We start from the raw sequence: 14226 nt of genomic DNA, 5'->3' as shown, positions 1-14226 counted from the left end.
AGTCCCTGAAGTTATATTTGTGGTTAATAATATCTGAGGAAGAAACACACTAGATTATTCTGATAGGTTTAATGTTTCAGGATCTTATAATATAGAAAATTGGTAGCTGCACATTGCATGTGAGAAGCATATGGGACTGAGAACCAAAATTGAGTATCAGTGCATTAAATAGACAAGACAATTGCAGTAACCTGGGTGGAGAAGTGAGGGTGCTATGAAATAATCTCTGTAGAACTTTTCTTACTGTCATATATATACTGTTCATTAATTACTACATAAAGAAAGACTTTTATAAAGATAGATCATGACAATGTAGACTTTCTTTGTATTGTGTTTTTTTCCCCTTATAGCTAAAAGTTGACTAATTTGTGTCAGTTTTCACATTTATAGGGGAAGAAATTGTGAGGAATTACTGTGGGTACTGGCTGAGTCCTTTCACACTTGATCTTAGCCAAAAGGCCGAGAAGCGATGGCTGAGTCCTTTCAATGCGAAAAAAAATTAATTTGTTATTTTTCTCTATAAAGGTATAGCAAATGAGTCTAAAAAATTATATGGAGCACAGTTCCACCCTGAAGTTGGCCTTACAGAAAATGGGAAAGTAATACTGAAGAATTTCCTCTATGATATAGCTGGGTGCAGTGGGACCTTCACTGTGCAGAACAGAGAACTTGAGTGCATTCGAGAGATCAAAGAGAGAGTGGGCACATCAAAAGTTTTGGTAAGCGATTTACACCTGTAAGTCTAAATTTTTGTCAATAATGTTGGAACTCAGAATTGGCTTCCTCAACATAGCCCTTAAATGTTGGCTGCGTGATCATGTGCTTTGTGAGTTGCACTCTTTCAGAGCGCTTTTCCAGTTACCGTACCTACCTTTGATAACAGTGTTTTTTAGGTAGTGATTTAAGATGATAGCTTTTGTCATCTTTTTCCTTATTCTACTCAGTTTTTCTTTTCATTTCACCTTTTAGGTTTTACTCAGTGGTGGAGTAGACTCAACAGTTTGTACAGCTTTGTTGAATCGTGCTTTGAACCAAGATCAGGTCATTGCTGTGCACATTGATAATGGATTTATGAGAAAACGAGAAAGTCAGTCTGTAGAAGAGGCCCTCAAAAAGCTTGGAATTCAAGTGAAAGGTATTGATGAACTCCAGAAAAGTTAGTTTACGTGTCAGGGCTTATTAAATCAAATCTAGCCTATGGTTTAAGTAAGTGCATTACCTTAACCAAGTACAGTTTTCCCAATAAGCTTATGGTTGAAAATGTTTCTTAATTTTACATTACAATTCTGGTTCAAGAGGGGTTCCAGTGTAAATTTTAAAACTGTTGATTACTCCTAATGTTTTATATGGATCAACAAGTTACCATTTTCTAGCTACCATTCTGTTCTTTCTATTCATTCTTTTTTAAATTATGTTTTCCCACCCATAATATCTGTGCATGAGAATATCCAAACTTTCCTGTTACAGATACAGATGTACAGATTATTTTACAGATAAAAGAGCTTATATAGAGAAAAGGAGTGAAGCGTCTATAAGTCACTTTTTTTAGGGCCACTAGTAAACTTTTTAAGCCTTAACTGCATTTACATTTGTGGATATCTTGTATACTTTTTAAAGACAAGACATAATCAATAGAGTGAAATTAAGTCAATAGTTTAATGATATAAACTACATATTATTGATTTAATTGGAATTGTTGCTAAAAGATGCGAATATAAAATGAAGACAGAGTTAAAAATGAAGTAAAGATGAATCTGTTTCTTTTCCCCTTTTGAAACTTCACTAAAATAACAGTATAGGCATTAAAACAAGTGTAATGCCACAAGGATAATAAGGAATAGAGAGGAGGTGATAGCAGTCTAATGGTTTCAACAAAATGTTGGAATGTGGAAAGTAGACGGATAATGCAAAGTTTCTCTGATAAGCTAATGAAACTTAAATTTCAGGATCCTCATTAGCGAAGCCTTTTCTAAAACCTGGGGAAAGACCCTAGTAGTGTCCTTCACGTGGTCATAAATTTTATGAAATTCGCAAGTAAGATATTTTAATAATTTGTAATTAATTTAGTTTACTGAATCTTTCCATCTAACTCGCTTTCTTTTGGGTGGTTTTGGGGTGTAGGCATTTTAAGATTAGGCTAAGGAAAAGTTGAGTTGGGGGTACACTTAGTTGGGGTTTCGTGCTATATATGCAATGTGCAATTGTTTCTGTATATAGTTTGTGTTAGCTATCCTAGTCTTAACTTGTGATTTAAAAAAATGCGTCTCTTGTTAATTCTTTTTCTCGAAGGAAGCCTCCAAATTGTAAATGTTTCAGCCCCACAAAAACCTGCATCTGTCCCTGTTAACTGACATAGGAGAAACTTCACAACCTTGGTGTGGGGAGTAAGGGAAGGAAGCCAACAAAAAGCAACACTTCTGGGGAAGCTCAGGAGTTGGAACATTGGCTTCCCTGTTGGGCCTGGCTCACTGAGTCATTTTAAAACTGATTTGTTAAAAATCTGAGAGCAGATCTTTTTCCTTAAAACAGGAACACACTGCTGCTATCCCTTTTCATCAAGAGAGGCTAAACAAGAGAAACTCTGGACTTGGGCATATTAATTCCAGGCAGAGTTGAGGGTGGAAGTAATATTCTACATTAAAAACAGTAAAATTAAGTAAAAATTTCCTGGTATCTCCCTCCTCCCACAACTTCCTCTGTTCAACTACCAAAATGCTGATAGGCAGGAAACTGGAGATACCTTCTCTGGGATAAATGACCAGCTTAAGAGAAAGACCTGCAAATTCACTGGTGGTCCCGAGTGAAGTAGCCAGCTGCCTTGGCATCTTACAGCGAAGCCCAGCAGTTGTTCAGCTTTATTACCAAATAGAGATTTTAGTTAGTTGTTTTTAAATATTTCACTCTTAAATATAAAAGGACAGCCAAGGATCGCTGAATATATGTTCATAGACATCAAGTTTTTAAGAGACTTGGTCAGTATGAAATTCTGAGAACTCTGATCCCTGTATATCTGCTACTGCTTTAATTCCTTTGGGGCTTTGCTTCTTGCTGGGGCTTTTGCTGTTGCTCTGGTGAAACACTGAATAGAGGGAAAGCAATTAGCATAATTTGTGATATTATGGGCCAAGATCATTAAATGCGACAGGATTCTCAAAAGAATAAAATTTAATGAGTGCCTGTGTGTGGACTCATGGTTTATTGGTGGTTCTGAAATATGTAGGCAAACTAAAGGGAGATCAGAGGATCTGTCTAGGTTTTCTTTTTGTAGTTTGACCTATTATTTATGATTTAAAACAATCTTCTATGAGTTTAAAACATGCTTTTCCCCTCTTCCCCAGTGATAAATGCTGCTCATTCTTTTTATAATGGAACAACAACTCTACCAATATCAGATGAAGACAGAACTCCACGAAAAAGAATAAGCAAAACATTAAATATGACTACGAGTCCTGAGGAGAAAAGAAAAATCATTGGGGATACTTTTGTTAAGGTACCTTTTTAACATCCTCAACGTGTACTATTTTTGATGTGAATTTTAGTATTTTTTTCTTGTCATTATACCAGATAACCACATTTTCTGGCTAATGTTAATTCCTTTGTTAGCTAAGAGTTTTACTGTGTATTGCTATCCTACTGACCAGTAGAAAGCGTTTTATGTTTTAAAAAACAAGTGTACTTATTTTGTCAGGCTATTGGTTTAATTGTTTAAGGATAGGTGTTTTCACTTGATATTATATTTTAGTTCTTTGGGTATTTCAGTGGCTAGTTTTTTTTTTAGGCTTTTGATGGGAATATTGGCATAACTTTTTGAATCATGTCAAGGATATGTTCTAAAGGAGTTTATTTTGGGGACTGGTGGATTTCATCTCCTGGTCAGTATTGCAAAAGGACTGTTGAAAAATTTAGCTGAAAGTATAAACTTCTGTTGTCTTTTAGAAAAAATTCACTTCTTAAAAGGCTGTTTACTCCCGTTGATTATAGATTGCCAATGAAGTAATTGGAGAAATGAACCTGAAACCAGAGGAGGTTTTCCTTGCCCAAGGTACTTTACGGCCTGATCTAATTGAAAGTGCATCCCTTGTTGCAAGTGGCAAAGCTGAACTCATCAAAACCCATCACAACGACACAGAGCTTATCAGAAAGTTGAGAGAGGAGGTAAGAGCTTATGAGAACTTGTGCCATAAATCCTCCCTCCCTTCCCCGCTCCCTTAATCATTTTTTAAGTGTACAGTTCAGTAATGTTAAGCATATTTGTATTGTGAAACAGATCTCCACAACTTTTCCATCTTCCCAAACTGAAACTATATACCTATTGAACAACAGCTACCCTTTTCTCCTTCTCCTTAACCCCAGTAACCTACCACTTTACTTTGTTTCAGTGAATTTGACTACTTTGGATACCTCATATAAGTGAAATCAGTGTTTGTCTTTTTGTGACTGGCTTATTTCACTTAGTATAATAGATCCTCAAGGTTCTTCCATGTTGTAGCCTGTGACAGGATTTCCTTCCTTTTTTAATTGAATAATATTCTATTGTATGTATATACATATTTTGTTCATTTATCTGTCAATGCACATTTGGTTTGTTTCCACTTTCTGGCTGTTATGAATTGTGCTGCTATGAACATGGGTTTGCAAATATCTCTTGGAGCCCCTGCTTTCAGTTTCTTGGATATATACCAAGAAGTGGGATTTCTGAATCTTACAGTAGTTCTATTTTTAATTTTTTGAGCAACCTCCTTAAATGTTTTCATAACAGTTACACCATATTACAGTCCCACCAAACAATGCACAGAGCTTCCACTTTCTCTACAGCATGCCCAACACTTGTTATTTTCTGCTTGGTTTTTGTTTTCGTTTTGAGAGTAGCCATTCTAAGGGTTGAGGATTATCTGTCCCTTTTTATTTTGGGCATCCTAGTGGATGAGAAGTGGTATCTCGTTGTGGTTTTGATTTACATTTCCCTAGTAGCTAGTAATGTCAGTCATCTTTATGTGCTTATTGGTCATTTGTATATCTTCTGTGGAGAAATACCTATTCAGATCTTTTGCCTATTTTTAGATTGGCTTATTTATCATTTTATTATTGATTCGTGTTTTTTGTATAATCTGGTTACACATCCTTTATTAGATATATGATTTGCCTTCTGTGGATTGTCTTCACTTATTCATGGTATCATTTGGTGAGTTTTTTAAGCACTAGCACGGTATTTTCTAATTGCCTTGTTTTCAGATGAGAACTAGATCAGAGTTGAGTGGGTATGTTTGCTCTGATTTATTTCTATTTAAGAGGTTTATGTTTAAAATGTGTTTCAAAGAGAAATATGAAGATCACTAAAATATTCATCTAACTCTTTATAAGCATATAGGAGGAAATACTTTAAAAGGTCGAGTTTTGAAAAATGATTTTTTAAGGTAAAAGACAACAGGAAAAGCCAGTAATTACTTTTTGTTTTCCATGTCATTTTGGTTACTACTTTGTATTAATTGGCCTTTTTCTTCTTTGTAGGGAAAAGTAATAGAACCTCTGAAAGATTTTCATAAAGATGAAGTAAGAATTTTAGGCAGAGAACTTGGACTTCCAGAAGAGTTAGTTTCCAGGCATCCGTTTCCAGGTGAAAAAACAGAACTGAGTTCTGTTTGATTTGTTATTAGGCCTTAATGTTGAAGAAAAATCAACTCAGACAGTTTTTGAAGTAATTTATCATCTTAGGACATATGTAACTTGAGAGAAAGGAAAGGATGGGTAGGGAATAAACATTCTTTTTAGTGCCTACTGTATATATTTCATTTTTTATTAAATACTCATCTAACCATTTTTGTATAGATTGGCATGTAATGTTGCCATCAGATGAGAAAACCAAGAAATAGAGATATTTTAATAACACTGCTACACAGCTCTTAGTGTTAGAGCTGGGATTTTTATGTTCCTTCTACTATACTACGACATATTCCATGGAAGATGGGGTTAAAACTTGGTTCTCTGAAATCCCTTATCCCATGGCCGACTTGTCTACATGGAGGAACGATTTCTTTGAACAGTGCTTTATGTAACTAATTCATGAACAAATAAAAATAGTCAGTTTTTAAAATACTTTGCTGTATAAAAAAATAGATAATTAGAGTTAATATTTGTTGAAAGTTAGAATTGAGAGTCTTAAACATATTTTTGTTATGGTTCTTGAGCTTGGACAAGTCTTACACTTCAGTTTCTAGGCCTCTACATAGTCATTAGGTGATGAATTGAGAGAATGGTCTAATTAAATTAAAAAACATAATAATAGTTAACATTTCTTGCATACTAACAAGTTCTAGGCATTCTGCTGAGTATTTTACACACATTGTCTTATTTGATCCTCACAATAGAATCTGTTTTGCAGATGAGGAAATTTAGGGACAGAGGATAGTTTGCCAAGGGTTATGCAGGTTGGGTTTGGAAATAGGATTCTAGTCCCAAAAATCTCACCTCAGAGCTTGTTACTCCTAGCTACTGTATTATCTCCATGAACAATGTCACAAAGGTATAACCCATGTGGATATTAGCACTTGTTTACATTATTAACTTAAACTCTAGTAATTTAAGTTTCTCAGTCCCTAACATGTATGTTGGCAAAGGATTGTGTATATAAGTAATTTTAAACAGATTGACATACATATTGTGAATTAAAAATATTTATTGGAGAATTCTGTGACACTTAATACATGAACTTTCGGGATAGGAGACAGAAATCATTGATTTAAAGAGAATTGAAGCATTCTTAAAAAATGAAGAGTTGGATGGGAAAGTAATAGCTACATTTGAAATTAAACACTTGAAAAAACCTACACTGTATATGTCAATTATATTTCAGTAAGATTGGTAAAAAATACAATATAAAAATATATTTTGGGAATAGTGACTTTAAGTCAGTTTTTTATATTTAACATAACCTTTAAATTAAATACCACTGTTAACTGTTCTCTATAGGTCCTGGCCTGGCAATCAGAGTAATATGTGCTGAAGAACCTTATATTTGTAAGGATTTTCCTGAAACCAACAATATTTTGAAAATAGTAGCTGATTTTTCTGCAAGTGTTAAAAAGGTAGTAATTTACATTGAATATGTATATTATAGGAGCTTTAAACAGACACAGATAATCAGTACAAGGAATTGAATGGATTCTTGTTTTACTCCAGTTTTTATAGTGAAGTGATTAGGGTTTCATTATTTGAAATTTCTAAGTAATTTAATCTTTGAAATGACTATGAAGAAAGTATTCTACAGAGATTCTTAAATGCAGACTTCTCTTTCCAGCCATTCCATATATTTTAACAGATACCTTCAATCGGTAAAAATGCTAGATATAAAGTATTTTAAAACACCTTTCCATACGTATTGCAAGAAAGTAAGGGAAATCATTTTAGTTCTAAATTGAGGATGATGGAAAAGTCTCCAGTTCTTTATATATTTGGTGCCTAAATTTATTATCTGTGTTAAACTTTGGTTGGTAGTGCTTCCAGGTGTCAGGCAAGAAGCAGTGTAAATTCTCTTTGGAATATCTTCAACTAGGTCTCAAAGAATTCCTGTAGATAGAGTTCCAACAAGTATGAGCTTACAATAAAAAACTATAAAATATGTATAAAAAGTAAGGCACCATGAATGAGAGCTAGTGGGAACAACTAGCAGAAGACCCTCAAGCACTTCAGGTATTGGAATTAGCAGACTGACAATGTGTAAAGTACATAGAATTAAAAGAAGCTATTGATATAAGAATAAAGTGTATGATAAGAGAATAAAAAAATGGCTAGGGTGCTTTGGAAAAAAAATTAAGTTCTAGAAATAACTGGAATTAAAAAAAGCTAATGAGAGAATTAGTGAACTTGAAGACAGATGTTAAATTATCCGGAAATTGGAACAAAGCATCAAAGAGAAAATATGGTTAGAAGAGGTTAAGAGAGAATGAGAATGTCAACTTTAATGTGTGTCTAGAAGGAGATAATAGACAAAAGTATTTTAATTCTTCCACATTGGTGAAAGCACCGTGCCTCAGATTCAGGAAACATAATAACATCCCAACCAGGATAAAGGAAAAGAATTTGGCATCCAGTAGGCTTACCTATGGAAACTGCAGAATGTGAAAGACAAAACAGCTGCAGAAAAAAGATTGATTTCCACATAAAGGAAAGACTATTACTGAAAGCAACAGTAAAAGCAGAAAGACTTCAAAGTGCCAAGAGAAAATAATTATGAATAATAGTGAACAGATAAACTGTCTCAAAGAACTAGGGCAAAATAAGGATATTTTCAGATAAACAGAATTTATTACGAGCAGTCTGTTACTTAAGGATAAAGGCAGTGGTTCTCAACCCTGGCTGTGTATTAGATTCAACAGGGGGAGCTTTTGAAGTATCCATGCTTGGGCCCCTTCTCTCTAGAATTTCTTACTTAATTGATGTGGGATGGTACCTGAGCATACTAAGTAATTTGTGTACAGCTAGGGTTAAGAACCACTGTTTTAAAGAACTGACTTTAGGAGAATCAAAAGGATCCTGGTTGAAAGGTCTGAGATACAAAATGGAGTGGTAAGCAAATAAAATGGTAAGTGGATAAAATTAAACAGACATGGACTGTATAAAATAATGGTCTGATTTTTGATGTTTATTTTTAAAAACAGTATAACATTGTATAGCTAAAGTAACGTATAAGTCACAGTGGGGGCTGATGGGAGTTAAAGCATTCGAAGATGCTTTGTATTGTTCGCCAGGTGGACAGAGAGGTTGATTCTCTTTTGTTAAGTATCCTTAATAACTTAATCCTGATAACATTGAAGGGGAACTGTTAAAGAATAAAAATAGAAAGTTTAATTTCAAAACTAGCAAAGGGGAAATAAATGAACTGTCAGAAATCATCAGTTCAGAAGAAAATAAAAAAGGAGAAAGAAACAAAAAGTGTGGCAAATAGAAGCTACTGAATAAAATGGTAGGATGGCATTCAACTATATTATTAACCCACGATTAAAAAGGACTAATAACTCTAACTAGTTTGTTTATCTAGGGATAGAAGGAGTGAAGGTAAAAAAAAAAAAAGAAAAGGAAAACCTACACCAGGGAAAACAAGGAAATAGATGAAGATAATAATTTCAGACAAAGTTGACTTTATGGCAGAAAGTTTTATTAGAGATAAGGAGAAAGTTTGACTTGCCTGATACAATGTATAGCACACACAAGTCAGAGAGAAATGCCAAATAGGATCTATTGCTATAAACCAGTAATTATAGACACATAAAATAGTAATAGGTACCAAAAGAGTGAGTACTTTATTTCCTGAAACCCCAAGAAGTGTGTCTTTGGTTTTCCCAGCCACATACATTATTACAAAGAGTCAAAGCCTGCACGACCGAAGAGGATCAGGAGAAGCTGATGCAAATTACAAGCCTGCATTCACTGAATGCCTTTCTGCTACCAATTAAAACTGTGGGTGTGCAGGTGAGTTGTGTGAATTCATTGACCTGTGACATAACTTTCTGCTGCTGTTTCTGCTCATATTAAAATAGGAATGACTTAGGCAAATGAAATATGAAAGTGTATACACCAAATTTAGATGTAAAAAGGCAAAATTTAAAGAATGTTTATGAAGTGAGTAAGGTAATAGGAATGAAACATACAGACTGAGATTTTGTAGTTTTGAAACATGTCATCTGTAGTTAAAAAGATTCAAAGAATGATTTGCTATAGGATTGGCTTGCTTGCTTCTGCCTTGAAGGACAGGTACCGAGAGGTCATGTCCTCATTTTATCTTTCTTGATATGAAATGGTCTGTGGCTTTAGAAGTCTTTAACTGCAAGAAGGTCCCTGGATGAACACGTTAAACCGTTTAGGTCTTGTTCTCAGATTGTGTATTCCTGAAACCAGTGCCCTCTGCCTTTTCATTGTGTCCTTGCTTGCTCTCTTAGCTGTGATAATGTACAGCTAACATTTTCTGTATTTATTGTTGTCTTTCCAGGTGTTAAAGCATGTGAGGATAATATAGTTCTCACTATTGAAATGCTATTCATAAATAGATTATATTAAGTTCTCCTTTATTTATGTGACCCTCAAGTGAGTTTCTGAGGGGGAAGATGCTTGGGAGACGAAGGAAGAGGAAGGTTTCTTTTCTGTGATTTAGAATTTGAAAACTAGAAATCGTGTCAATAATTCAACTCAAAATGGCATGAGTGCCAGTTAGTGGGTTAATATGTTTATATTATAATGTTCTATTATAGTAAAATTATGTGTGGAAAGAAGTTAAATCTGTTTTAGAGATTCATCTAAAACTTGATAAATATACTTTTTCTTAAATATCTGAATCTGAGCTATCCATTTAAATTCCTCCTCCTGAATTCATGTAGCTCTGTCTATAAATAAGACAATAAAAATTCATTATTTTAAAATTAAACTAAAATATTTTGGTTTAGGGAAATGATAGGGCCAGCTATTTTGTTTACAGAACTCTTTCCCCCTCTTTCTTCCCCTTTTTAAAGGCCCTGTGTGTAAGCTACATATGTTGTTTTTAAATCACTGTTGAAATAACCCTTCCCGGAATTGTAGAAATAATTTTCTTTCAATGGTGTATAGATTATCTCATTTATCATAAACAAATTCATTTTAAAGTTCAAGATACGAGATTTACAGGCAGAAATTACTCTACTATTTAAAAATAGAAGAGCAGATAGGTTGATTTTTTTTTTTTTCTTTCTTTCTTTTTTTCCTCAGTCCTAAATGGATCTATTACAGAGAACTTCCAGCTCTGTATACTGCTAGACAGGGAGTTGAACTGACCTAGTTCTTCACTCCCCTTTTTGGATAAGTGTCGTAGATAATGTCATAGATAAATAAATGTTTGAGGTAATACAATTGGTTGGATGAGGGATTTCTTTTTCTAAAAAATAAAACTTACTCAATTTCCACTACTTTTCCTTTCAAAATAAAAGTTTCTTTTGTTGTTAGTTATTTAACTTTATCTAGTCTCTTAGGCCCTTGAAGCTGAGACCCTTATAAACCCAGATAAAAATCATAATTCATGATTATGATAGCAGTGAAGTTTATTTTCTAAATATCAAACTGTACTTGTAAAGAAAAAAATTCAAAATGCAGTACATTTAAAAAGATTCTCTCTGTTTCTGCTCACCAGTTAAATGTTCTTTCTAGAAACATTTTGGAAAGAAAATGAAAGGGAATTATGGACACATTGTTCATCACTTTTTTCTTTTAACTGAGCATCATGAACTTCTTATCTTTTCATGCCATTACCAGTAGACTCTTATTCTTAACTGCTGCCTTACATTTCATGTATGGTTATACCATAATTTGTTTAACCATTTTTTACCAACGGACATGTAAATAATTTTTACTTTTTCACTATTATAGGTGTTTCAGCAAGTAACAAATAAGAAATATCTTATTTCTTCAAGCAGTTATTCATGTGTTTCAGTAATATCTCCTTAATGAAAGAGCATATACATTTTAAACTTCGATAGATACTATTAGCATTAAAATAGCCTGAATTCTCATATTCTCAGTATACTGGGTATTAGGTAGTTATCTAATGACTCTTACTCTTCAGTTGCTTTTCAGTTTAATTTTTTTGGCTTTTTTTGTTTTAAAGCAAATTATTTGGATTAAACAGGACAAAGGAAATGAGAATCAGTATTACCAGTTTTATTCACTTCCTTTAAAATTAACTTTCTTTGCTCATTTTAAAGGAATTAATAAGTAAATATTTATGAAATTATTTTTATCTCTGACGTGAAAATCCTTTATCCACCTAATAAACATGGGCAGATCTTGTCTGCCAAATTAAGTGTGCTCGCCACCTACAGTTGGGCAGGTATTTGGAATGAAATCGCAATGGATCTCTGGTGCATGTTGAATAAATTCTTGAAATTACTTTGACACTTTCTTTATGTCTGAACTGATTTAGGTATGATTTACTAGGGGATTTAATTTTAGGATTTATTTATATTATTAGTAAACTATCCATATATACTTTTATTCAAGTATGTTTTTGTTCAAAAGATTTTTTAAATTACTATTAATGGTGTTACCATGCATGAAGTATTTTCCAATTCACCTTTTGGCTTCTATAAAACCATGAAAAGTGATCAATTATATTTTTATTTTTAGGGTGACTGTCGTTCTTACAGTTACGTGTGTGGAATCTCCAGTAAGGATGAGCCTGACTGGGAATCCCTTATTTTTCTGGCTAGGCTTATACCTCGCATGTGTCACAACATTAACAGGTGTGTTCTGCAGCGGGTGGGGGAGAGATGTAATGGAAGGATGTGTTTTTTTAAGGTCTCCCCACTGTTGAGAGACCAGTGGCTCAAGTGTAGATACAGGTATGTGCTGAGGTCACAATCCAGCAGGTATTTGGTAATACCTTGTATTTTGTTTTCTCATTACAGTGCAGTCATCTGCTTATTAAAATTTTTTGTTGTTTAAGGGAGAAATACGAAAGTCTTGCATTTTGGTATACAGTATTAAAAACAGCTTTAAAACATGTCTTCCTGATTAGGAGCTTAGACTACCTATTTGTTTAATGGTAACATGTTTTATTCCAGAAGGACTGAAAAAATTATACAGGTTATAGAATTACCATTAGAGACTTGGTCAATTTAATAATAATCCTAGAGTAAATCAAAAGAAAAACATATGCCAGATATCATTAAAATAACTGCATTAAATATATAACTGACGTTGAATTTAGTTTTTCAGATCCAGTTTTCCTTTAATTTGCACATTAATTTCTTCTGTTGGGTATATCAACAGCTGATTTATAATCTGTGTGTAATGGTTGCATTGTTTCATGTATAGTTAAAAAAATCATACTTGTTTAGTACCGGATGCTAATTAAATGTTCTTATTTCACAGTTGTTTACTCTTTTCTATTTTCTTAATGAGTATCAGGCAGATAACAGCCAAAAAGTATTATTTGAAACTTCAGTTTACTCAAATTAGCTACAGAAATTATAAATCTACCTATTGATGTTCACCTAACAGGGTGTGTATATTTTATACCTGTCTGCTGGTGTGACCTTTAAGACAGAGAGTTAAAGAAAAATCACATTTTTACTGATAGGAACACGCCCTTTAAAAAACTTACTCAGATGAATCCAAAGCCCTCAGATACAGAAGCATGTTTAATATACTGAAAAAAGTGACTTATTAATGAATAATGGTAGATTTGTAATTGCCTATTTTGAATGGAGGTAACTGTCATGGTTAAAGTAATAGTTCATCATTCATCTTTTGAAAAATGTTACTACCTAAATAAACTTTATAGGTCATACAGAAAGTTCCTTTTCCTTAAGTTTGGCTCCACTGCTTTTACTGTATAATTAGTATGTTTTTCATTTCACAACATTCTTATAGTTTCATCTCTCTCTTTTTCTTTTGCTAAACGTACTCACTCATGCTTACACTTTATCTTTGTCCTTTTATATGCTGGTTTCTCTGCCTATCTTTTCTTTTTTCTCTGTTTGTCTCTCCCTCCTTTCTTAACCCTTCCTTCCTCCCCAAAAGAGAAAAAAAAATACAGTCTAATAACCAATAAACAAAAAACTAGATTTTAAGATATGAACCTAGCAGGCCATTAAAGAGTCTTGGTGAATTTTCTATTTCTTTGCCAGAGTCCTTTTGGAATTTAAAGAACTTTTTTAAAAGTTTTCAATTTTTGCCAGCACCGTCCCCCCCCCCCCCCCAATTCGTATGATTGAATCTTTGTACAGAGAAGAACTGTTGCAGTTTTATTGTTCTATACAGTGTGGAAGACTGCCTATCCCTGTACAATCTGGTCACTCTTGTTTGAAAGAAATAAGATAAAAAGAATAAGTTCATGGCTTTTTTTTTTTTTTTTTTTTTTTTTTTTGCCTAGTAGCTTTTTCCTCTAAGGATTTTTTATGAGCTCTAGGAACTGTATTGTTTAAAATTGTGGCTTTCTGTGCATGACACAAAAACCTTCCTGCTGCAATATGTTTGGAAGGAGGCAATGAAGTAGTTGGTGGTAGTGGTGGTTTTGACCTGATGCTGTTTTCTTACGTTTTATTCTAAATACATATTAAGAAAAAAGAAAAAACATTACTAAACCTCAACTGTGGTAGTTGCAGGGGGGGTTTATTTTCTCTGCTAAAGACAGGGCTAAGGAAAAGGGACAGTTGCCTGCTGGCTAGAGTTGGATTGGGAAGAGCTAGGTGGCACTCAGTTCTACCC

General features: G+C 33.6%; 1 protein-coding gene across 3 annotated transcripts in view; it reads left to right on the top strand.

Moving 5' to 3' along the window:
- GMPS (guanine monophosphate synthase) overlaps positions 1 to 14226 on the top strand; it is a 62355-nt gene that overhangs the window by 38948 nt on the left and 9181 nt on the right. For all 3 annotated transcript variants that reach the window (XM_074369082.1, XM_074369095.1, XM_074369090.1), the window contains 8 exons: positions 526 to 719; positions 970 to 1135; positions 3339 to 3490; positions 3982 to 4155; positions 5509 to 5614; positions 6967 to 7082; positions 9340 to 9465; positions 12142 to 12257. In XM_074369082.1, coding sequence (XP_074225183.1) covers positions 526 to 719; positions 970 to 1135; positions 3339 to 3490; positions 3982 to 4155; positions 5509 to 5614; positions 6967 to 7082; positions 9340 to 9465; positions 12142 to 12257 — 1150 coding nt within the window. The remainder of the gene's footprint in view (positions 1 to 525; positions 720 to 969; positions 1136 to 3338; positions 3491 to 3981; positions 4156 to 5508; positions 5615 to 6966; positions 7083 to 9339; positions 9466 to 12141; positions 12258 to 14226) is intronic.

Source organism: Camelus bactrianus, chromosome 1 (genome assembly GCF_048773025.1).
Source record: "Camelus bactrianus isolate YW-2024 breed Bactrian camel chromosome 1, ASM4877302v1, whole genome shotgun sequence".
Lineage (NCBI taxonomy): Eukaryota > Metazoa > Chordata > Mammalia > Artiodactyla > Camelidae > Camelus > Camelus bactrianus.
The sequence above is the reverse complement of the archived record's forward strand: the minus strand, read 5'-3'. Positions and strand labels throughout refer to the sequence as shown.